At 41.7% G+C, this 19893-nt stretch overlaps 1 protein-coding gene across 1 annotated transcript; it reads left to right on the top strand.

The window, feature by feature from the left end:
* Positions 1 to 12: 12 nt before the first annotated feature.
* On the top strand, positions 13 to 16955 carry mrrf (mitochondrial ribosome recycling factor). The gene is made up of 7 exons (XM_053516022.1): positions 13 to 99; positions 5739 to 5903; positions 6232 to 6384; positions 9711 to 9829; positions 14033 to 14124; positions 15605 to 15764; positions 16345 to 16955. Exons 2-7 carry the CDS (start codon positions 5741 to 5743, stop codon positions 16420 to 16422), a joined length of 765 nt encoding a protein of 254 aa, XP_053371997.1. The 5' UTR covers positions 13 to 99; positions 5739 to 5740; the 3' UTR covers positions 16423 to 16955.
* Positions 16956 to 19893: the final 2938 nt, after the last annotated feature.

The raw sequence follows: 19893 nt of genomic DNA, 5'->3' as shown, positions 1-19893 counted from the left end.
GACCAGGGCGCCATTTTTGATGACGTTTCACACACATTCCTGCATCGGATTGACCCGTGCTTGAAGTACAGTGCAGAGGAGAGCGGTGTAGTGTGTGAGGTACGTGTTTATATTAATACTGCACAGTCACACAAGTCAGCATGACGTAATGTATAAACTGCGTGCTATTTGTTTAATTAATAAAGTTTAGCGAGCTGAGAGCTTTCACACTACAGAGAGTGAGTGTCTCACGTGTGTCCTTTAGCTGTGGCTAAGGCTGCTGTGTGTTTGTTTATCAAATATTTATAACCAAATCATCATTGAGATACATTATTAATCAAGTTTAAACTAATCACAGGCAAAATCAGTTTGTCTTTATAGTGACTGTGAGGACTGTGATATAAACAGCTGATATTGTGTAGATTTATTCTCCCTGATTTCTGTGCCTTTAAAATCTGATTGTTGTTGTTTGGATCTTTTCAGCATTTTTTAGACTCATTCTAACTAAAGTTTAGTGCAAACATCTTTCAAAATATCAATCATTTGTTTAATTAATTCATTTGATTATTCGAGGTTTTAAATAACGTTGTGATCAGCACTGAAAACTTTGCACATGGCCAGGTTTGATTAATAATTTATTAATACATTTTATTATAAATAAAATAAAATATTTACATTTTTTTTCTGAAATCAAATAGGAAAAGTGTAAAGAAAAAATCTCACAAAAATTAATGTAATTGTATGTACTAGCAAAAAGATAAATGGTTAAGGTACAAACTTAACAGTGTTTAAATAAATTACACAAATATATCTAAAATATAAAGTATAATATAGATGGAATAGAAGACAAAGTTCTATTACTAAAAATATGAAATTAAAAAAAGAGAACAAAGCAGGAATTTTTAATGTTTAATGCATGAATGAAGCCCAGTATAAACATGACGAATGTTCATTTCAAAAAGGTAGTGTAAGCTATATATACTTTTAAATAGATAGATAGATTACTTCATTAATCCTAAAGGAAACTTGTAAAATTGTTGAATTATTAATTAATAAAAAATTTCTACTGAAATGTATTTTTTTTCCTGAAATAAAATTTTATGCATATATAAAGATTTTATTTATGTCTCCTGAAAATAAAAAGGGGAAATTATGTTTAAATATTTAATTGCATGTTCACTAAAATGTGCTCAGAAAAAAATAGAGAACATTTAAACACTTGCTGAAGTTGCATTAACTCAACAGAAGAAATCAGAGCAATGTTAAATAGTGAAAGTAAGAGCATTTCAACACACACACACAGTGTGATGGGAACTCACATCACACTGAACAGCCATGTGTCTATAAATAAACCCTTATTAGTGAGACTTCAGTGCTGGGGAGCATAAAGAGTTCCATTCCAGAGTGATGTGAGAAGTGAAGCTCATGAAGCGATGCTCCCATCATGCATAGTGTCCACTGTACAAGCCTCTGGACGCAGTGTGATGATCTGGGATTGATCAGTTGCTCAGGTCTAGACTCAGTAATGTTATGGGGCAATAAAATGAAGTCAGCTGACCACCTGAATGTACTGAACCACCGGGTTATCACATCTATGGAGCATGAGGAATCATTTTCACGCATGAACTGGCCAGTTTTATTTGCACAGCACTTCTAACAATGGTCTTTGTCGCAAAGTGGCTTTACAGAATCGAAAAAGATTAGGGAAATAAGTTTAAAAAATGGGAGGAAATACATATGAATCTAAATGATCAGATCGAGAAAACTCTCTAAGATGGCAGTAGTGAGGAAACCTGAGAGAAACCAGACCCAGCAGAGAAGCCATCCTCATTTGTGTGACATCGGATGTGTGTTAGGAGGCTGGATTTTGTGCAGTAAAATCGAGGACACGAACGAGAGCGCAAAAGGCAGTAAAATAAACAGTAGCCTTGTGCAGATGTAGCAACGTAGAGTTTTACTTTCATTCATAAATTATTGTTTATTGATTTAGCTTTGAGGAGCGTTGTGAGCCGAAATAAATCTGAGTCGCTGCACAGACTGTACGCTCTCCTGTCAGTTCATTTTCATCAAGAAAAGTTATAACCTGCCAAAAAAAAATCAAAACATGGTGGTCGGACAAAGCCGATGTTAGTCCAGCTGTGTTTACAACTCGACCTGATAAAACCTGATGTGGGACGCTGAATAAATGGTGTATTCATGTTTTTTTCCTGAGCATCACTACAAAGCACTTTTCCATGAAGCGACACAAACAGATCTGAGAAGCAGGATTACCAGAAAGTTCTCTTTTCACTTATGTGTGAGAAATAATTTGATGTTAACTGGAATTAACTGAAATGGTTTCATTATCTAAATATCAAAGTGTAAAAATAACAAAAAAAACTAACAAGGCGGTAGTTTATGAAGCACTCAAACTCCAAACAGACCTTGTGATATGACGGGATAATATCGATATCATGATAAATTTTGTAAATTCCTGCGTATTTACAAAATGTAATTTTTTTAAATAATAGTTCCAAACTTTGGAAACAGAAATGAGAAATAAAAAAATTACAAATTAAAGAAAAATAAAAACAAACTATTATTTAGCACATGCTTTTTTAAAAAAAAAATTTTTTTTTAGGAAGATTATATCTTGTGAAATCTTATACCGTATTGTGTATCAGTGTAATTAGTGATGAAATCACCAGGGAGCAGGCGATACGATATTACTGGTGTCAATTCCACCTGTATTGCGATTCTGTGAGTGTCACGATTTTATATGTTCTTGTTTTTTTTTTTTAAAGGTTTTGTTACAATTCTAAACAAACTTCACAAATTATTCTCTCCTAACACAGAGGATTCTGTGCCGCCTGCCGATGTGTGAATAGTTTAGAGTGCTCCACCTGTAGGATTATAGAAGAACTGCAACCTCAAATGCAAACAGATAAAATAAATAACAAAAATGATTTTAAAAAATCGCTAGTAGAAATGTGTTCTAATATCATATTATGATGCGTCATTGATTATGATATTACGATTTTCTGATTTCTAATTAATATTTTTTCAGACATACTGAACTAATAAAGATCTTCCCGGCGCCTTCGTGGCACTGTACTTACAAACAATTCTGCACGCGAAACTAAAAAAGCCCATTCTTCTTCAGAAGCATGAAGGGTGCTGCTGTTCCAGATGTTTACAAAGCTGCTCCGCCTTTGTGTTTAGGTGTGAGGTATCGCTGTAGCCAAAACATGGCCTTGATTATTGTCTCTGCAGAGTTGAGGAGACTCGAGCTGTCGCATGTGAGCGATAAAGCTTCACGATACACAAGCTTTACCTCCAGCACTCTGATTCCTGCCCTCGCACCGCGACCGTGATCGTTATCAGACCCCGGCGTCGGCGCGTGGCAGCTTCAATAAAAGCCCACAGCTGGTGCAGTTTAAAGGCGAAGCCGACAAGAGAGACCCTGACAAGCGCAGTGGTCTGGTGAGGAGGAGGAGAGGACGAGGACGCGGGCTGAGAGGGTGATGGCAGGTTCTAACAGAGCAAACCAAGCGGAAAAAGTGTCGCACAGGTGCAACGTGGACCTCGACGCACCTCTGACCGGTGCCGAGGGCAGCTGCTGCTTCCATTATGGAACGTTTTAGCTTGTGAAAGAGGTGTTTGGAGCTTAAATCGTCATTGAAAAAAAGGAAACAATGACGTCTGTCAGCGACGTAACGTAACAACTGAGAGTCTGAGAGATATTACAGGAGATTATGCCTCATAGGAAAATAATTAACAATGACAATGGTGAGGTGTGACGTGATGAAGCGGACATATCCTCTGTCTGAGTCTGATTATAGTCCAATGTTTTATTCATTTAAGCTTTTTTATATGGTAATATGCGACATGTCAGATGTTTTAATGTCTTGTTTAAATGTCACTTAAACAAGTCTGTTCCTTAGAAATCACCAGTTAACAACCAGCACCTCAGATTAGAGCCGTTATGGAGCTTTACGGAGCAGAAGTAGCAGATATAAATCTCAATATTAACTGTTCAAAGGAGATTATTGTGTATTTTAAATTGTATTGTTATTTAGATGTAGTGTTTAGATAGTATCAGTATTGTTTTACAGTGTAGAGAGAAATAAACATTGGGAGAGACCATGGGGTTAGATGTGGTGTACAAACTTTTGATTGGTAGTGTATTATGTTAAAATGAAAACACTGTAATAATAACATAAACCTGATATAAGTGAAGAAGTAGTACACTTATTTTTTTCCATCTGTAATATCAGATCTCCTTAGTTTTTTTTTTTTGCTTAATGCAGCCTGATATTTTGAACTTTCTGAAATGGCGACGTTTTTTTTTTTTTTTTTTTTTTAACCAGGTTATGTATAAATATAATAAAAAAGTAGACCCGTCAAGTCACACTAACGTTACCGAAGTCATTGAAGAAACACTTAAATGAAAAATTTATATGAAAAATAAATTTTTTTAAAAAGATCTGATTAGTCATTATTTTTTTCCCCACCTCATGTCTGATCCACTTTTTTTTCCTTCCATCCACCCGAAACCTGTCTTGTGCCCTGGATCAGTGCCATCTTTAACCAGGGCCGACAAATCAGATCTGAAAATGTGGAGAGATTCGACTCTTTTTTTTTTTTTTCTCGTCTTCTCCTTTTTCTTCCTTGTGTAGCATTTTTGCGTTTAAACTCGATCCTGTGTTAAACAGTAGTCTCTGTTTAAAACAGTGAAACATGCGATCAGATGATAATGAGTTAAAAATCCTTGTTTGTGTGTGTGTGTGTGTGGTTAGGAGTTGTGCGTTGTTGACGTTAATGGTAAGGATGTGCACAGATGTGAGTCAGTCTCTGATGCGTCTTCTATCACTAACAGCTGTTCTGTTTATAACTTACGGAAAGATCCTGAGAAGAAACCCTGGGAACTCGAATTATCCGTAGTGAGTCATGTCAGAGACCATCAAGAGAGAAGAGCGCTCACTTGGCGGCCATTTTGGTCACGCCCCTTTAGCTGGCGAGACTTTTCGAATAGAAAGAGACCTGTGATGATGCCTCACTGTTAGAATCTGTACATTAGTGAATTGTAGTTTTTTTTTGGTGGGGTGTTATTGTTTACAGCTGTTGCCATGGCAACAGACATAAGGTTTGGCGATACGACAGAAACATCGGGTAGCGATTATCGCAAAGGCGTGTCTGTGATACATGAAACGTGTAGCTTAGTATAATAATGCTTGTGTATCAAATGTTAAGATCAAATACGCTGCTTCCAATAAAATTTGTAATCAAATTACATTTTTAGGTTTTAAAATAAAACTGATAACCCAGCATCTGCTGTATTCATTTCCTAGTACACCTTTCCATACAAATTTAATTAATTAGCCATGGGTAAAAAGGCGGGGCTTATTGTTATACAACCAACACCATGTATGATCTCATTACAGCAGTCAGGGAGGGAAAGTATTTGTATTTTAAATGACAAATAATTGTCAAATTTTTGTCCTCTGGTGGTGAAAGAAAGTGTTACAAACTGTACATTAGTACGCTGAAAAGATTAGATTTTTTTATTCATTCTTGAATAAAATACAAATAAACCAATGTAATTTTTTATTAATTAAAAAAGTTTTGTGTTTGAGCTCAATCTGCGAAAATTATCTTTTAAAATCAGACCCTTAGAGCTGAGGCTTTGAGAAGTAAAAGAGCTCATAAATAACTTCATCTTAGTTGATTCTAAAAGCTGAATTTGTTCCCTTTGCCCTTGCGTGTGTTTTTATGTACAGACATGGCGTCTAGTCGTCTAGGCCTCCTGCGTCCGTTACTCTGCTACATCAGAAGCCCCGTTGTAAGCAGCGCACGAGTGCCTCCTCTCACTCAACATCTCTGCCCCCATGTTGTCGTCTCTCCACCTTGTTACGGCCGCCATTACGCTACGAAGAAAAGCAAAGGTAAGTGTAGCGCCCGCATCATCCGTCTCGCCGCAGGGAGCATTTCAAAGAGCCGTCTGTGAGGCTGAGCTCGGGGTCGAACCTTTGTTCTGGGAGAAAATCTCGGCTCTCCAGCTGTAGTGCTTGCTTAGGTTCGGTGAAGTGGCCACATGAGAGGGGACGAGGCATTTCTCTCGTCCTGCTTTCATATGTAATGGCATTGATGATCTACCAGCATGCAGGCGAGTCCTTTCATTTCTCCAGCAGAAAAATCTGTAGCTTTAAACTCTCTTGTCTCTCCCCTCCCCACCTCTCGTCCCCCGCCTTCTCCACCCATCCCTCTCTGAAGCGAAAGCGAAGAGCCAGACGGGTAAAGTGAGCATCAACGCCGCCCTGGTGGAGGACATCATCAGCCTGGATGAGGTGAAGGAGGAGATGGCTGCCGTGCTGGCCACGCTGAAGGACGACTTCAGCCGTAACCTGAGCATCAGGACCTCGCCAGGTCAGCATCATCATCATCACACATACACACACTCTTATACTAAAGGAAAACTGTTATCATTCCTGAGTTTATGTACTCTAGTCAGGATTGATGTACTTCAAACCGTATAAACACTTAGTATTAATACATACACTGGTGATGTTTTATAATTTTGACTCATTTGTGCCATAATAGAAGACAAGAAACAGTTCTTCTGTTTTAATTCTAACATGGAATTATTACGGCAACCGGAAAACATTTTATTTAAAAAAAAAAAAAAAAAACAGGTACTTTTTTAAAAGGATCCAGAGCTTTCTTGGTCCTGGTTTCCAGAAAGAAAAAAAAAACGTTTTTAGTTTACTCCATGGCAAAAAAGTTTCCTGGGTTCCTGACAAAGTTTCAAAATGAGTTCCTTCAACCTTTCCTACTAATAATATTTCCAAATGGGTTTCTGATTCCTTAAATAACTCCTAAAAAAGTTGCTTAATAGGTTCCTAACAAAACTTCCAAGGTTCACTCAAAGGTCCCTAGGTTTTCCAAAAAGGTTCAGTGTTCCTGATTGAGATCCCAATTTGATCCCAATGTTCCTGAGAGTTTATGGGTTGAAAAAGTGGTTAAAGAGTTCCTGAAAGTTTCCTGAATTTATTAGTGTGCGCTTGTTTCCTGGGTTCCTACATTTCTACATTTCACCCCCCCCCCAAAAAAAAAAAAGTTCAAGAAAAGGTTTCTGAACAGTCTCTGGGTTCCTGAACAGTTCAGAGCGATCCTGGGAAGGTTCCCGATGCTCTCAGGTTTCTAAAGGAGCTTTGGAGTAAAAATTTCTTTAGTTAGAATTGTAGAAGGGGCCAAGAGTTTCTAAAACGTTTTCAGCATTCCTGAAGAGATTTCTGAATAGGTTATTCAGTTCCTGCAGGGTTCTTACGAGATTTCTTAGCTTTGCAAAGGTTCGTTCAAAGCTTTTTAGGCTCCTGAAATGGTTTTCTTGGTTCATAGAGGAGTTTGAGTTAAAGAAAGATTGAAAGAGTTAAAGGAAAAGGCTGCTGAAATGAATAAAAACCTATACATAGGTCAGCTGTGTGTGTGTGTTTGTTTACATGTGTGAGAATTCCAGCAGCTCAGGGAGAATCAAGGTTTCTGCAGGTTGCTCAGAGGCGTCTTTATATTTGTTGTGGAGGTTATGTCAGGGTAAAAAAGCATTGTTTCACCTCGAGCTCCTCTAGGGATTACTCCACAAGCATCCACTCGCTGATCCATTTTGGTGTGGACTATTGTTCCCCGAGGTGGGAATGTTCACCCTGTTTATGGTCATTCAGGGACAAAGCTGACCACCTCAGAACAGTCCAGGAACTGTATCGGCAAGGTGGATGCTGTTCTCTGACCTTTTGACCTTCCCGTTTATCCGTCTCTCTTGGTCTCTCTGCTCTCATTTGTGGGAAAGCCAGCAGGAGGATCTGGATCTGTCCAGCGTCTGAGCTGGACGAGAAACTGGGAGTGCCTGACTTCATTTCTTTAAGAAGGTCTGATAGTCATCTGGGGCTCGTTACTGAGTGTTTTTGTTGTGGAGGAGGGGCAGAAAGTCACCTTAAGTTTGGAAAGGACATGACGAGGCGGTGGATTAATGCCATGACCAAGCGTCTGGTCACACCGCTGTTCTGGAGGCCTCACAGCACCATGCTCGTCAGCTCCACTCTTCACAAACTCATTCCATTCTACCTTAAGAGGTCCTGGTTTACTGAAAGAATTTCTTGGTTTCTTGGTTTTCTCAAAAAAAATTTATTAATTCCTCTGTTCCTATAAAGCATCAAGGTTCCTGCAGAGGTTCCTGGGATACCAAATGTTTCCCGGATGTGAGGAGCCACTGGATGAACCAGCAACTGGTCCCACTGCCACTTCCTGAAAGCCTCAAGATGCCATGCTTTTTATCTACCTTCTGAAACTGCACCAGAAAGTCACATTTAAAGGTTGACCATACTTTGTGCCATGATTTTATCATTACAGCTGCTTCTAGTTGAGCACAGATGAGCATTACAATCCCATAAACCGGCACAACGATCCAGAAACGGTTCCTACATGGGCTCCTGGTTTCCTAAAGTAATTATTGGGTTGCCAACAGGTTCCTGTATGGGTTCCTTGACTCTCAAAGAAGGTTTCTTAAGTTCCAGGTTTTTACAAAGCGTCCTCAGTGGTTCTTAAATTCCTTCCTGGGTTTTTGGAGCTTCTAAACAATTATGTCTCTGGGTTTCGAAATGAGGTTCTTGATTGCCAAAACAGGTTTTGAATTTCTAAAGATTTTTGGATTCCTGGATACCTGTAAAGTTTTCCTGCAAGAAATAAGTGCCTTGTACAAAGGCACTGTGTGTGTGTGTAAGGATATTCAGCGAGCTGAGACGGAAATCGTTGGTTTTTGTGAGCGTTAATTAAGGAATATGTCTTTAATCTGAGAGCGGCGTGACCTTTGGGCATTTCCCCAGGAGAGGGCACGTGGTGGTGGCACGACCAGGAAGAGCTCAATTGGTTGATATCCTCCCTGACGATCCTCATCGGTTTGTAATGGAGGAAACGGTGTCTGAGTCGGGGGGAAACGTTAGCAGATGTGAGACGGACCAGGTATAACGCACGTGAGACAGGGACCTGAGACACACTCATCCAGGCCGCGACCAGTCATTATCCGCTAGCGGCAGCCAGCGCTGTTGCTCATAGTCGAGGCACGCGCTTTTCCTAATGACAAAATGGAAGCTTGGTTCGCTTTAAACTCACATCTGTGATTAGGACTGGCTCGGATTCTGATGGCAGTTTCACAAATGGTGTAATTTTTTTCCAGGTACTGCCTGGAAGATCGAGACTCGGGGTTATGCAAGAAAATGGTATAAATATGGAGTTTTTGGCGCGCGCTCGGGTCGAGCGAGGGGAAACGAAAAGGGAAAAAAAAGCCCAGAGTGTAGAAAGAATGATGGTAGATTGCGGCGTGTCTGGCGTAAGACGGTTAGTGAGGTAAGACAGGAGAGACAGCGAGACGAGGAGCAGTGGCGTGTGAGGAAATGCAGATGAGTGGAGGAGACGTGCTGGCGTGAAGCTCTCTGTTCTCCAAGTTGAGAAGGAGCAGAGCGAGGAGGCGGAGCGGCTCACTTTCAGAGCGACTCGGGCCTCGCGCTCTGTTTCCTGATCTTACGCTCAAATTAAAGAGGAAGGAAGAAAGAGTGCAGGGAAAATATCCCTCAGCCGCAAACTCTCAGCGCCTTACGTTCGTGGCTGAACAGATCACTGAGTTAACGCCAGTACTTTAATGTTCTGTAAAAAATCTCCCTGCGCTGATCTGTTTCTGGGTTTCATTTTCTTCCTGTAAACAGGTGCGCTGGACCACATCACAGTGAGCACCAAGGACGGTAAATTCCCCCTCAACCAGCTCGGGCAGATCTCCATGAAATCTCCGCAGCTCATCATCGTCAACATGACCAGCTACCCCGAGGTACACAGGGCAGCTGGACGGGCTTCGGGGTGTTTAAGCGCTCTCAGAGGTTTTTTTATTAAAGCTGTGGTTTGTGTGTAGAGAGAAAGACATGTTCTCCTGATAAGAGAAGAGAAAGAAAAGAATTAAACATGAAAAGAAAATAAGATATTAAAAATAACATGTATAATAATATAAAATATCTGTCTATCTCTGTCTATACCTATATATAAAATAATAAGTTGGCGTACTGAGCGAGTCAGTTTCCTAAGTGAGTCAGTGAGTCAGCATACAGAGGGTCAGTGTCCCGAGCGAGTCAGTGTCCTGAGGAAGTAATACATGCCTCAGTGAGTCAGTGACCTTAGTGAAGTAACGTCCTGATCGAGTCAGTGTCCTGAGCGGGTCAGCGTCGTGATCGAGTCAGCGTCCAGAACGAGTCAGTGAGTCAGTCCTGCTGTCTGGGACTCTGATGGATGGTTCGGGGGAAACGTTCTTTGATCTCTCAGAGCGATTGAAGCAGAGGCCAGGAGTCTGTCAGCGATCAGGAAATGACCGCACACTGCCCTCACACACACACACACACACACATGTACATATACACACACACACACACCCCATATCTGTCTCATTCTGTTTTTCTCTCTGTTTGTCTTGTTTTTCTCATTTGCCTGCTCGATTCTTGTTCAATTCTTTTTCTGTCCATCTCTCTCTCTCTCTCTCTCTCTCTCTCTCTCTCTCTGTCTTTTTGCATGCCTCTCTTTCCCTGCCTTCTTCCCTCCTTGGCACTGACTCTGTATCTTCTCTCTCTTTTTCTCTCTCTCTCTGATGGATGAGTTTTCCTCTCGGATTAAAGAGTGACTGCACGGCTCTGGGTTTAGTTTCAGTCCGTGGCTCGCCCCTGGCGGCACAGGGTTTCAGTGAAGCCGGTTTTTAAGCTCGGAGTTGTGTAATAACAGAAGTTAATCGAATCTGCAGCGCTTTAGAATAAGATATGATATTTAATATCCTTTGTTTTCACGACTTCACGTCAGGACTCTTCTCTTCTCCTAGACCTGACTTGATGAGCTGATGACATTCTGGAGTCGATATATTTTTTTAAATGACACTTTATTTAGTCACTGATTTATTAATTTTTTCCATTATTTTTTCCATAAGATCACATCGAGACGGAGCGCTCTAGTCCACACTCACTTGAGTGTCTGTGTATCAGCGATTACGTACCAGATCTGCACAATACTAACGCCTGGCCCGGGCTCGCAGGCAAACAGCTTTATAATGATCCTAATCCATTACACGAGCCTGCAGCAGAGACCGGGATGTTTTCCCGTCATTCATTACAGCGGCACTGAAGTTGCAGGGAAAGAAAAAAGAGAAGAGAAAAAAACGCCCCTCCGAGTGTCTGTTGTGTGAGAGTTCATCAAAGAGCAGCGGGCGAACGCTTAAGCCTTCTCTCGCTGCCTTACACACAGTCATTAGGGGTGTGTTTACTTTAGCTCCACTTTGCCCCACTTTACTTTGAACTCTGCTCGCATTTTCTCTTTTCTTCTTTTTCTCTTTTTCCACTTCTAAGGCATTACCTAAACCCGGAGTGTTATTTGCCATTAGAGGCAGAGAACTGCTCGAGGAAATAATGATAAATGAAATTCAGAGAGCAATCAAACACACACACGCTCCGTATCGATCATTCAGCGTGAGAGGTGCTCCGGGGGGAAAAACACACACACACACACACACACACACACACACACACACGATAAAAAATGCACCTTTTTCTGAGATCGAGATAAAGTTATGCGCCAATATACAGAAAAAATCCTCACGTATTCCGGGTTCGTGTTGCACAGCTGCACCAGACGTTTCTCCAGATGTTTTTATGTGTAAAGTTCAAATATGTCACGAATCACTTTTATATCTGAGCTCTTTTATGGTATAATTTTGCTGTGCTGTTCTCGGGCGGTCAGAGGTTTGGGGTTGAGTCCCAAATGTTGAAAAAGTTATCAGGATCATCCGGTGTGTGTTTGTGTGTGTGGGTGTGGGTGTGGGTATGGGTATGGGTATGTGTGTTTGTGGGTGTGTTGGTTAGAGCTGCACCTGCAATATGCAAATGAGTTCAATAACACCTGCGTTACATCGTCACAGACAGGAATGGACAGGTGTGTGTGTGTGTGTGTGTGTGTGTGTGAGAGAGATTTACCAAAACATTGGAACACCGTAAGAGACAGAGTAACATAAGTAGGGAGGTGAAGCTGAGTGTGTGTTGTGTTGTGAGAGTGTGTGTTGCGTTGTGAGTGTGTGTGTTGCGTTGTAAGAGTGTGTGTGTTGCGTTGTGAGAGTGTGTGTGTTGCGTTGTGAGAGTGTGTGTGTTGCGTTGTGAGAGTGTGTGTGTTGCGTTGTGAGAGTGTGTGTGTGTTGTGTTGTGAGAGTGTGTGTGTGTTGTGTTGTAAGAGTGTGTGTTGTGGTGTGAGTGTGTTGGAAGTGTAGTGTGATGTGGGTGTTTGTGTGTTGTGGTGATTGTGTGTGTTTTGCGTGTGTAGTGTGTAATGAGTGTGTGGCTTGTGTTGTGTGTTTATGACGGGGTTGATTAGGTGTGTGTTGTGAGTGTGTGTGTTGTGAGTGTGTGTTTGCTGTGAGTGTGTGTGAGTGTGTGTGTGTGTTGTAAGTGTGTGTGTGTGTTGTGTGTGTTGTGAGTGTGTGTGTTGTGTGTGTGTTGTGTGTGTTGTGTGTGTGTTGTGTGTGTTGTGAGTGTGTGTGTGTTGTGAGTGTGTGTGTGTTGTGAGTGTGTTGTGTGTTGTGAGTGTGTGTGTTGTGTGTGTGTGTGTTGTGAGTGTGTGTGTTGTGAGTGTGTGTGTGCTGTGAGTGTGTGTGAGTGTGTGTGTGTGTTGTAAGTGTGTGTGTGTGTTGTGTGTGTGTTGCGTGTGTGTGTGTGTGTTGTGAGTGTGTGTGTGTTGTGAGGTTGTGTGTGTGTGTGTGTGTGAGTGTGCTGTGAGTGTGTTGTGTGTGTGTTGTGAGTGTGTGTGTGTGTGTTGTGAGTGTGTGTGTGTGTTGTGAGTGTGTGTGTGTGTGTTGTGAGTGTGTGTGTGTGTTGTGAGTGTGTATGTGTGTTGTGAGTGTGTGTGTGTGTTGTGAGTGTGTGTGTGTGTTGTGAGTGTGTGTGTGTGTTGTGAGTGTGTTGTGAGTGTGTTGTGAGTGTGTGTGTGTGTTGTGTGTGTGTTGTGAGTGTGTTGTGAGTGTGTTGTGAGTGTTGTGAGTGTTGTGAGTGTGTTGTGTGTGTGTTGTGAGTGTGTTGTGTGTGTGTTGTGAGTGTGTGTGTGTGTTGTGAGTGTGTGTGTGTGTTGTGAGTGTGTTGTGAGTGTGTGTGTGTGTTGTGAGTGTGTGTGTGTGTTGTGTGTGTGTTGTGAGTGTGTGTGTGTGTTGTGAGTGTGTGTGTGTGTTGTGATGTGTGTGTGTTGTGAGTGTGTTGTGTGTGTGTTGTGATGTGTTGTGAGTGTGTGTGTGTTGTGAGTGTGTGTGTGTTGTGAGTGTGTGTGTTGTGAGTGTGTGTGTTGTGAGTGTGTGTGTTGTGTGAGTGTGTGAGTGTGTGTTGTGAGTGTGTGAGAGTGTGTTGTGAGTGTGTGTGTTCTGAGTGTGTGTGTGTGTGTTCTGAGTGTGTGTGTGTGTGTTCTGAGTGTGTGTGTGTGTGTTCTGAGTGTGTGTGTTATGAGTTTGTTGTTATGATTGGGTGTGCATGCATGTGTTTTGGTGTGTGTGATGTGTATATGTGTGATGTGTATGTGTATATGTGTGTGTGATGTGTGTCTGGTGTGTGTGTGTGATGTGTATATGTGTGATGTGTATATGTGTGATGTGTATATGTGTGATGTGTGTGTGATGTGTATATGTGTGATGTGTGTGTGGTGTGTGTGTGTGATGTGTATATGTGTGATGTGTGTGTGATGTGTATATGTGTGATGTGTGTGTGACTTGTTGAGCTAGCAAGACCAGGACCTTGGGCGGGGTCATTAGAGGTCAGCAGGGTGTGTTGCAGCGCCTCAGTCGTCTCCCAGAGGAGTGTGTGTGCTGACATTGCCCTGCAGAGCTTCTGCCCCCCCACACACACCAACCTCAGCTGGCGGTAATTAACACGCACCCTGGTCTGTTTGTATGTGTGTGTGTGTGTGTGTGTGTGTGTGTGTGTGTGTGTGTGTGTGTGTGTGTGTGTGTGTGTGTGTGTCCGTCCGTCCTCAGGCCACAGCAGCCGCCACACGCGCGCTACGGGAGAGCAGCATGAAGCTGAACCCAGAAGTTGAGGGCACCATCATCAGAGTCCCCATTCCCAAGTAAGTGTGTGTGTGTGTGTGTGTGTGTGTGTGTGTGTGTGGCCTCAGGGCTAATGCTTGCCACTTCTAAACCACTTTCACCTTCCAATGGCCTCTGTCTTACTTTTCTCTGTCTCTCTCATATTTTCTCTCTTTTTTTATATCTGTCTCACCCGGTTGTCCTGCGTCCTGTCTTTCTCTGACCCACTCTCTGTCTCACTCTCTCTGTATCTCTCTCGCTGTCTCACTCTTTTTGTCCTCTTCTACCTCTCCATTCCTTTCACTCCCCCTGTCTTGTCTGTCTCATGTTTGTCCTTCTGTCTCTCTCTCTCTCTCTCTCTCTGTGTCATTGCCCCTTCATGTTGTCCTGTCTCACAGCTCAGCAGTGATGTCACGTGCCATCACGTCCTCAGCGCCGGCTGCATCTGCGTCTGCTCCGGCGTGGCAGGTGCTCGCCTGGCGGCGGATCGCGAATGGGCCGGGCGAGGCGTCTGCAATCAGCGCAGTCTCCTCACACACACATTTACATGTATAAAATACAGAGTGCGTGTCTTGATTGGATCCCAGTCACTAATTACACACATTGTTTGCAGTAAACACGCGCCGCTCTTGGACTGTTTGCAGAGCGTCTCGTGTGGAAGCGCTAATTAAGGAGGAGCGGCAAAACGAAGGCTTACACACCTACCAGAAATTAAAGACACGCAGATTAGCGCTTTTTTTTGGCAGGGCGTATCGTTCCAGCAGGATGTGAAAGGAATTTCGATTTGTGTCAAAGTCTGAGAAAACACCAGACATGGTCAGATTTTAGACCTTAAAGAGTGACTGTTAGGGTGTCCAGGAGTTCGGACAGGACGTGCTTTGTGTGTGTGTGTGTGTGTGTGTGTGTGTGTGTGTGTGTGTGTGTGTGAGAACCGGTTTGGGCCTCTTGGTTCCAGTTAAGGGAAATTATTCTGCTATAAGACACAGTTGTGAGAACCGTTTGTTGAAAAAGCACAGGGGTACAAATACTTTTTTTACATTCTGTATCTCAACAGAAGTTTTAAAACGCTTTTAATTAATTTTTTGCGTTCATTAACACAGTCACTGGAACTGCTGCTAGACGAGCAGGTTGTAAGGAAAATAATTCAAGATATTTAGATATTTATGGAAAAAGCTGAATCCTGAGCAGGACTGAATCTGACGTCGCATCTTTTTATTCATCGAAATGACCTTCTAAAGTTTCCATTAATGCTTTTAAGATGTTAATTTCTTGGTTAATGCAGTCATATATACATATATATATATATATATATATATATATATATATTTTTTTTTTTTTTTTTTTTTTTTTTTAACCATTTAGTTAGAGCCATAAATGTGAGATGTTCTTTTTTTTTTTTTTTTTTTGTGACATAAAAATGAAAGTCTGCTTTTGGTTATTTTTTTATTTCTATATACAGTATAAAACCAGCTACTTGGTATAGGCTGTTTGTGTTTGAACGTGTGTGTGTGTGATTGGCAGAGTGACCCGGGAGCACAGGGAGAACCTCACCAAGCTGGCGAAGCAGTTCAGCAACAAGGCCAAGGAGTCTGTGAGGAGGATTCGCTCCAACTCCCTGGCGCAGGTGAAGAGGAGTAAAGAGGGCGTGTCCGAGGACACCATCCGCCTGATAGAGAAGCAGGTCAGGGCGAGTTTAGTATCTCTGTTTTCAGTATGAAGCGTAAATAAACACTTTAACCTGAAAAATTTAATTCGCAGTAATGGATTAAAATGTAATCTTGCATTGTAAAATGTAATCTGGTTGCGTTCACTTTAAATGAAAATATACATTTGTGCTGCACAATTAATCGAAAACGCAATATGAACCAGATCGTTAGTTTAATCACAAAAGGCTGCAGTTTATTACAGCTAAGATGCAAATAGTCATGAGAAATATGTTTAAATATCATTAATAGTTACATATCGCAGTTTAAATCGCAGTATTTTGAAATAATCGCAATTTAATCAAACCCTGCAGCCCTGATATAATCCTTTACCCTCAGCATTAAATGTTGCCGGTTAGTACTTGTTTAGACCGAATGATCCATTACGCTGTCAGAATAAACCCCAGCTCGAGGTTTTAAAAATAAAACTAGCATCAACAAATCCTTGATTACTTCAGAACTGTTTAATTAAAACCCTTTTTGGTGCAAACCACTCAAGATTTAAAGTGGGATGTGCTTTAAACCAGAACCGCTCATCATTCCTGATTTGTGTCGCAGGTCCAGCAGATGGCAGACGGTTTCGCGGCAGACATCGACAAACAGCTCGCCTCCAAAACCAAAGAGCTCTTGGGCTGACTCGGACTTTCTGACGAAGCTTTCCAACGTGCAGCACGACACGATTTATTCCGGATGTCGTGAGTCAAGTCGGAAGCCAGACATCCCAAAAAAACAAGCGGATCTTTTTTCTCCAAACTAAATCTCCCGTAACCAGCGTGGTGATGAAACCGGACTGTAGAAGGCACGAGTTGGGTGTTAGTTGTTTGTGTGTGTTTGTATCAGGCGTACACAAACGTGGCCATGGCACGGCAGCGGCTGTTAGCGTTCCACGCCCATCCTCACATCCTCACATCCTCAAACAAACAGCCGGGAGGACAGATGAAGTTTTAATGTGATTCAGGGGTTCTCCTCCCTGCTAATCAGAGTGGAGCGATGCCACACGGCTGCGTTTATGGAAGAAAGTGCAGAAGCAAATGTAAACTCGTCAGTCTTTACAGAACCGACCCCATAATAAGGTTGTTTGTTTCTCATACATAGCTGCTGGGAAAAAAAAAGAAGAAGGAAAAAAAGACTTTCTGTTTGTCAGAATAAAATACGAAGCATTTTTGGAACCGATTTAGTCGTGTTTTTCTTTAGCATGGGTGACATTTACCAAACCAGATCTATTCAATTTTGGACCTCAGTTTTAAAGGTTACACAATGCACGGGTTTGTAGCAAAAAGCCTCGTCCCTAACACACAAAAAAAGCCATCAGGTCGACTGAATAAACAGGCGTTTAGGCGAGGCAGTCCACGGGCAGGTTTTCACTGAGGCCGGGTCCATATGTCAGTAATTTGGGGGCATTGTGTATCTTGGCCTGGACTGGAGGCTCATGATCGATGAAGGGGGTGAAAATCCCGAGTCGCTGGCTCCGTGCACCGGCCTGAAAATTGCTTTCAGCTGATAGCTTCATTTCGCTTTACATTTATCACGCGGATTGCGGCGTGTCTCTCTCTGTTTACAGCCGCCATGATGGAGGCGATCGGGGTGGCAGGAGCCGGGGCCAAATGTTTTTCCTTCTGTGTCGCTGAAAATATACACGCATAAATTGACTCTGTAAACTTTCAGGGATGGAAAGTGAGCTCCTCGGTCGATGTCTCACTCTCGATTACGCTCAAACTCGTCTCAAACACGCCTTAATATAATAAAACCACAGAGGGGAACAAAATGGCTGCTGCTTTTCTGGCAGCTCGATCTGAAAATCCGGTGCGAAGTTGAAGGGACGGTTTGAATTTAGTCCAGTTCTAGATTACTGTTTATACCAGAGAAAGTGTTAATTAATTTTCAGACAGCAGCCCTGACGGTAGTTTCGGCTCAAACACAAATCACGGGCCTTGTTGTCGTATGTTATGGTTTCTATGGCAACGACTTATTTATGGTATGGAGAATAAAAAATGTGTACAATTGTTCAGATGGTGTTACGTTTTCAGTATAGAGTTAATTATGGAAGGATTCTTCAGTTTCAGAAGGTTCTAACATTTATAGAAGAGGGGACAGGAACGCGTTTTGTGTTCTAAATTAAGATTATTTTCCTGCAGCAGCACAGCCGGGGTGTGTTATTTATTCCTTACAAATTATCTATACACGCATACTTCATTAACGCGTATTAAGAAAAGCTACACATGCAAACTAATGACTCGTGGATGCATCATCATTGTGTATCTCGCTTGAATGATTTATAGAAGCCTTGCCCAATTGGTAATTGGTTGTTTTTAATTACTTCAACATATTGCATTGGAATGTTAACCAGCAGGAGCTCTATGCATCAAGGCAATCTTTCCCTTTCTAGGTTTTTTTATATGAACTGATGGAAATTCTTTTATATTTGTTGCTGTTGCCGAGCAGGGAGTGTGTAGAGATTAGAGACTTGATGATGATTAGATTCAGGTCTAAACTGTCCGTATGATTAATTCATTCTTCTTCTCTGAAATCTATATATATAATATGTATAGCTATCTTTGTCTGCCTCAGGCATTTTCCCCCCGTCTGGTTTATATGCAGATTATTTACGCTCGAGCTGCATCACTCATCCTGGCGTGTACAGTCTCGTGGCAGCGCACGAGCACCGATATTCCAGTTTCAGTGGAGAGCACGAGCACTTGTGCAAACGGCGGGGTCTCCAGCAAAGAAGAAGACGAAGCACGAGAAGAAGAAGCAGTGGTCTATTATTCTCATCGCGGGCCGTGCTGATTACGCCGCGCACGCTCTGCCGTGGATGGGTGGGTGAGGCGCGAGGAGGACGGTGGGGCTCGAGAGCGCGTTTAATCACTTCAGCGCCTCTCTGAATTGGCTCGCCGCGTCCTCGCCTGTCTCTCAAGTGCGCGAGGCCACCCGACGGCCTCATCAAGGATCCAATCAGCTTAACTGCAGAATGCACTTCGGAAAGCGATATTTCTTCTCTTTTTTCCCTCCTCTCTTTTCCACCGGTGCCTTTAAAAAGAGGGCACGCGGCCTCACTGCATATGCAAATTGCACCGAAGAAAATTAACACCATTTTCTTTCTTTTCTTTTTGTCAAATCTTTTTTTTTTTTTTTCATTGCGCTTCTGCTCATACTTCAAAAGTGTAAAATTATTTCAGGGTCTGTCGTTTCCTTTTTTTTCTTCTTTTTTTAATGATGTTTTTTTTTCTTCTTCTTCTTCTTTTTTTTACATCTTAAGAACCAATCTAATCCCTTAACGAACTGCGCACTTTAATCAGCGCTCCTGTTTCCTGACAATATGACAGCTGGGTCATCTGCGCCATAAGCCTTAAACTCGAGACAACACTTAAGATGCATACTGTGCATAGGATGTAGAAGCCATTCCGTCATACCCTACACACTGCACTTTTTAGAAGCAATTTGGATTGAAAAGGCTCTAAATAGTTGCATTCAGGCCACAAACCGTATCACTGCGGCGAAGCATAAATGCCAGGCATGTGGTTTTATACCTTAAGATAAAGGCACTAAATAATCTACTGCACCTTTAAATGTTCAGGTGCATATAGGGATGATTGGACCCCTAGGGCCACTGATGAATTGTTATACCATAAAGTATTTCTAATATTATTTCTTCTTTTTATTCCCCGTCACACTGTGGTGCTGTCATGTACTGTATGTATGGCAATACAATGGATATATATCACATCACATGAATCTTGAATGCATTTCCTATCATATAGGTTTTAATTAAAATTGCATGAGGTCCCGTGAGTGAACCCTAATATTTAGAAAGTTCCAGCAAACTAATAATATTGGTAATATTTAGTAAAAAATAAAAATGCATTATTGTTTATCACAGAGAAACAAAAGTTGCTTGTGAGGCATTTTCTTTTATTAAACAAAAACAAAATCGCAATATACACACAATTAACATGTTCCCTGGGTATTTTGTAATGTTAAATTTAAATCTTTACAAGGGAATTATCCAATTTTTTACCTTAAATTCACCAGATAAAGGTTCTCCAGTTTAATAATCAGGCCTATAGGTAATGAAACACTTAATGCATGGTTTTTGTTGCATTTATATCT

The sequence above is a fragment of the Clarias gariepinus genome, chromosome 17 (assembly GCF_024256425.1).
Source record: "Clarias gariepinus isolate MV-2021 ecotype Netherlands chromosome 17, CGAR_prim_01v2, whole genome shotgun sequence".
Lineage (NCBI taxonomy): Eukaryota > Metazoa > Chordata > Actinopteri > Siluriformes > Clariidae > Clarias > Clarias gariepinus.
Note: the sequence above shows the minus strand (reverse complement) of the source record. Positions and strands in the feature narration are given on the sequence as shown.

Coding starts and splice junctions, on each gene's coding strand:
- mrrf (XM_053516022.1), top strand. CDS start 5,741: ATGGCGTCTAGTCGTCTAGGCCTCCTGCGTCCGTTACTCTGCTACATC. Junction 6,385..9,710: donor GAGCATCAGGACCTCGCCAG/GTCAGCATCATC, acceptor TCCTGTAAACAG/GTGCGCTGGACCACATCACA. Junction 9,830..14,032: donor ACATGACCAGCTACCCCGAG/GTACACAGGGCA, acceptor GTCCGTCCTCAG/GCCACAGCAGCCGCCACACG.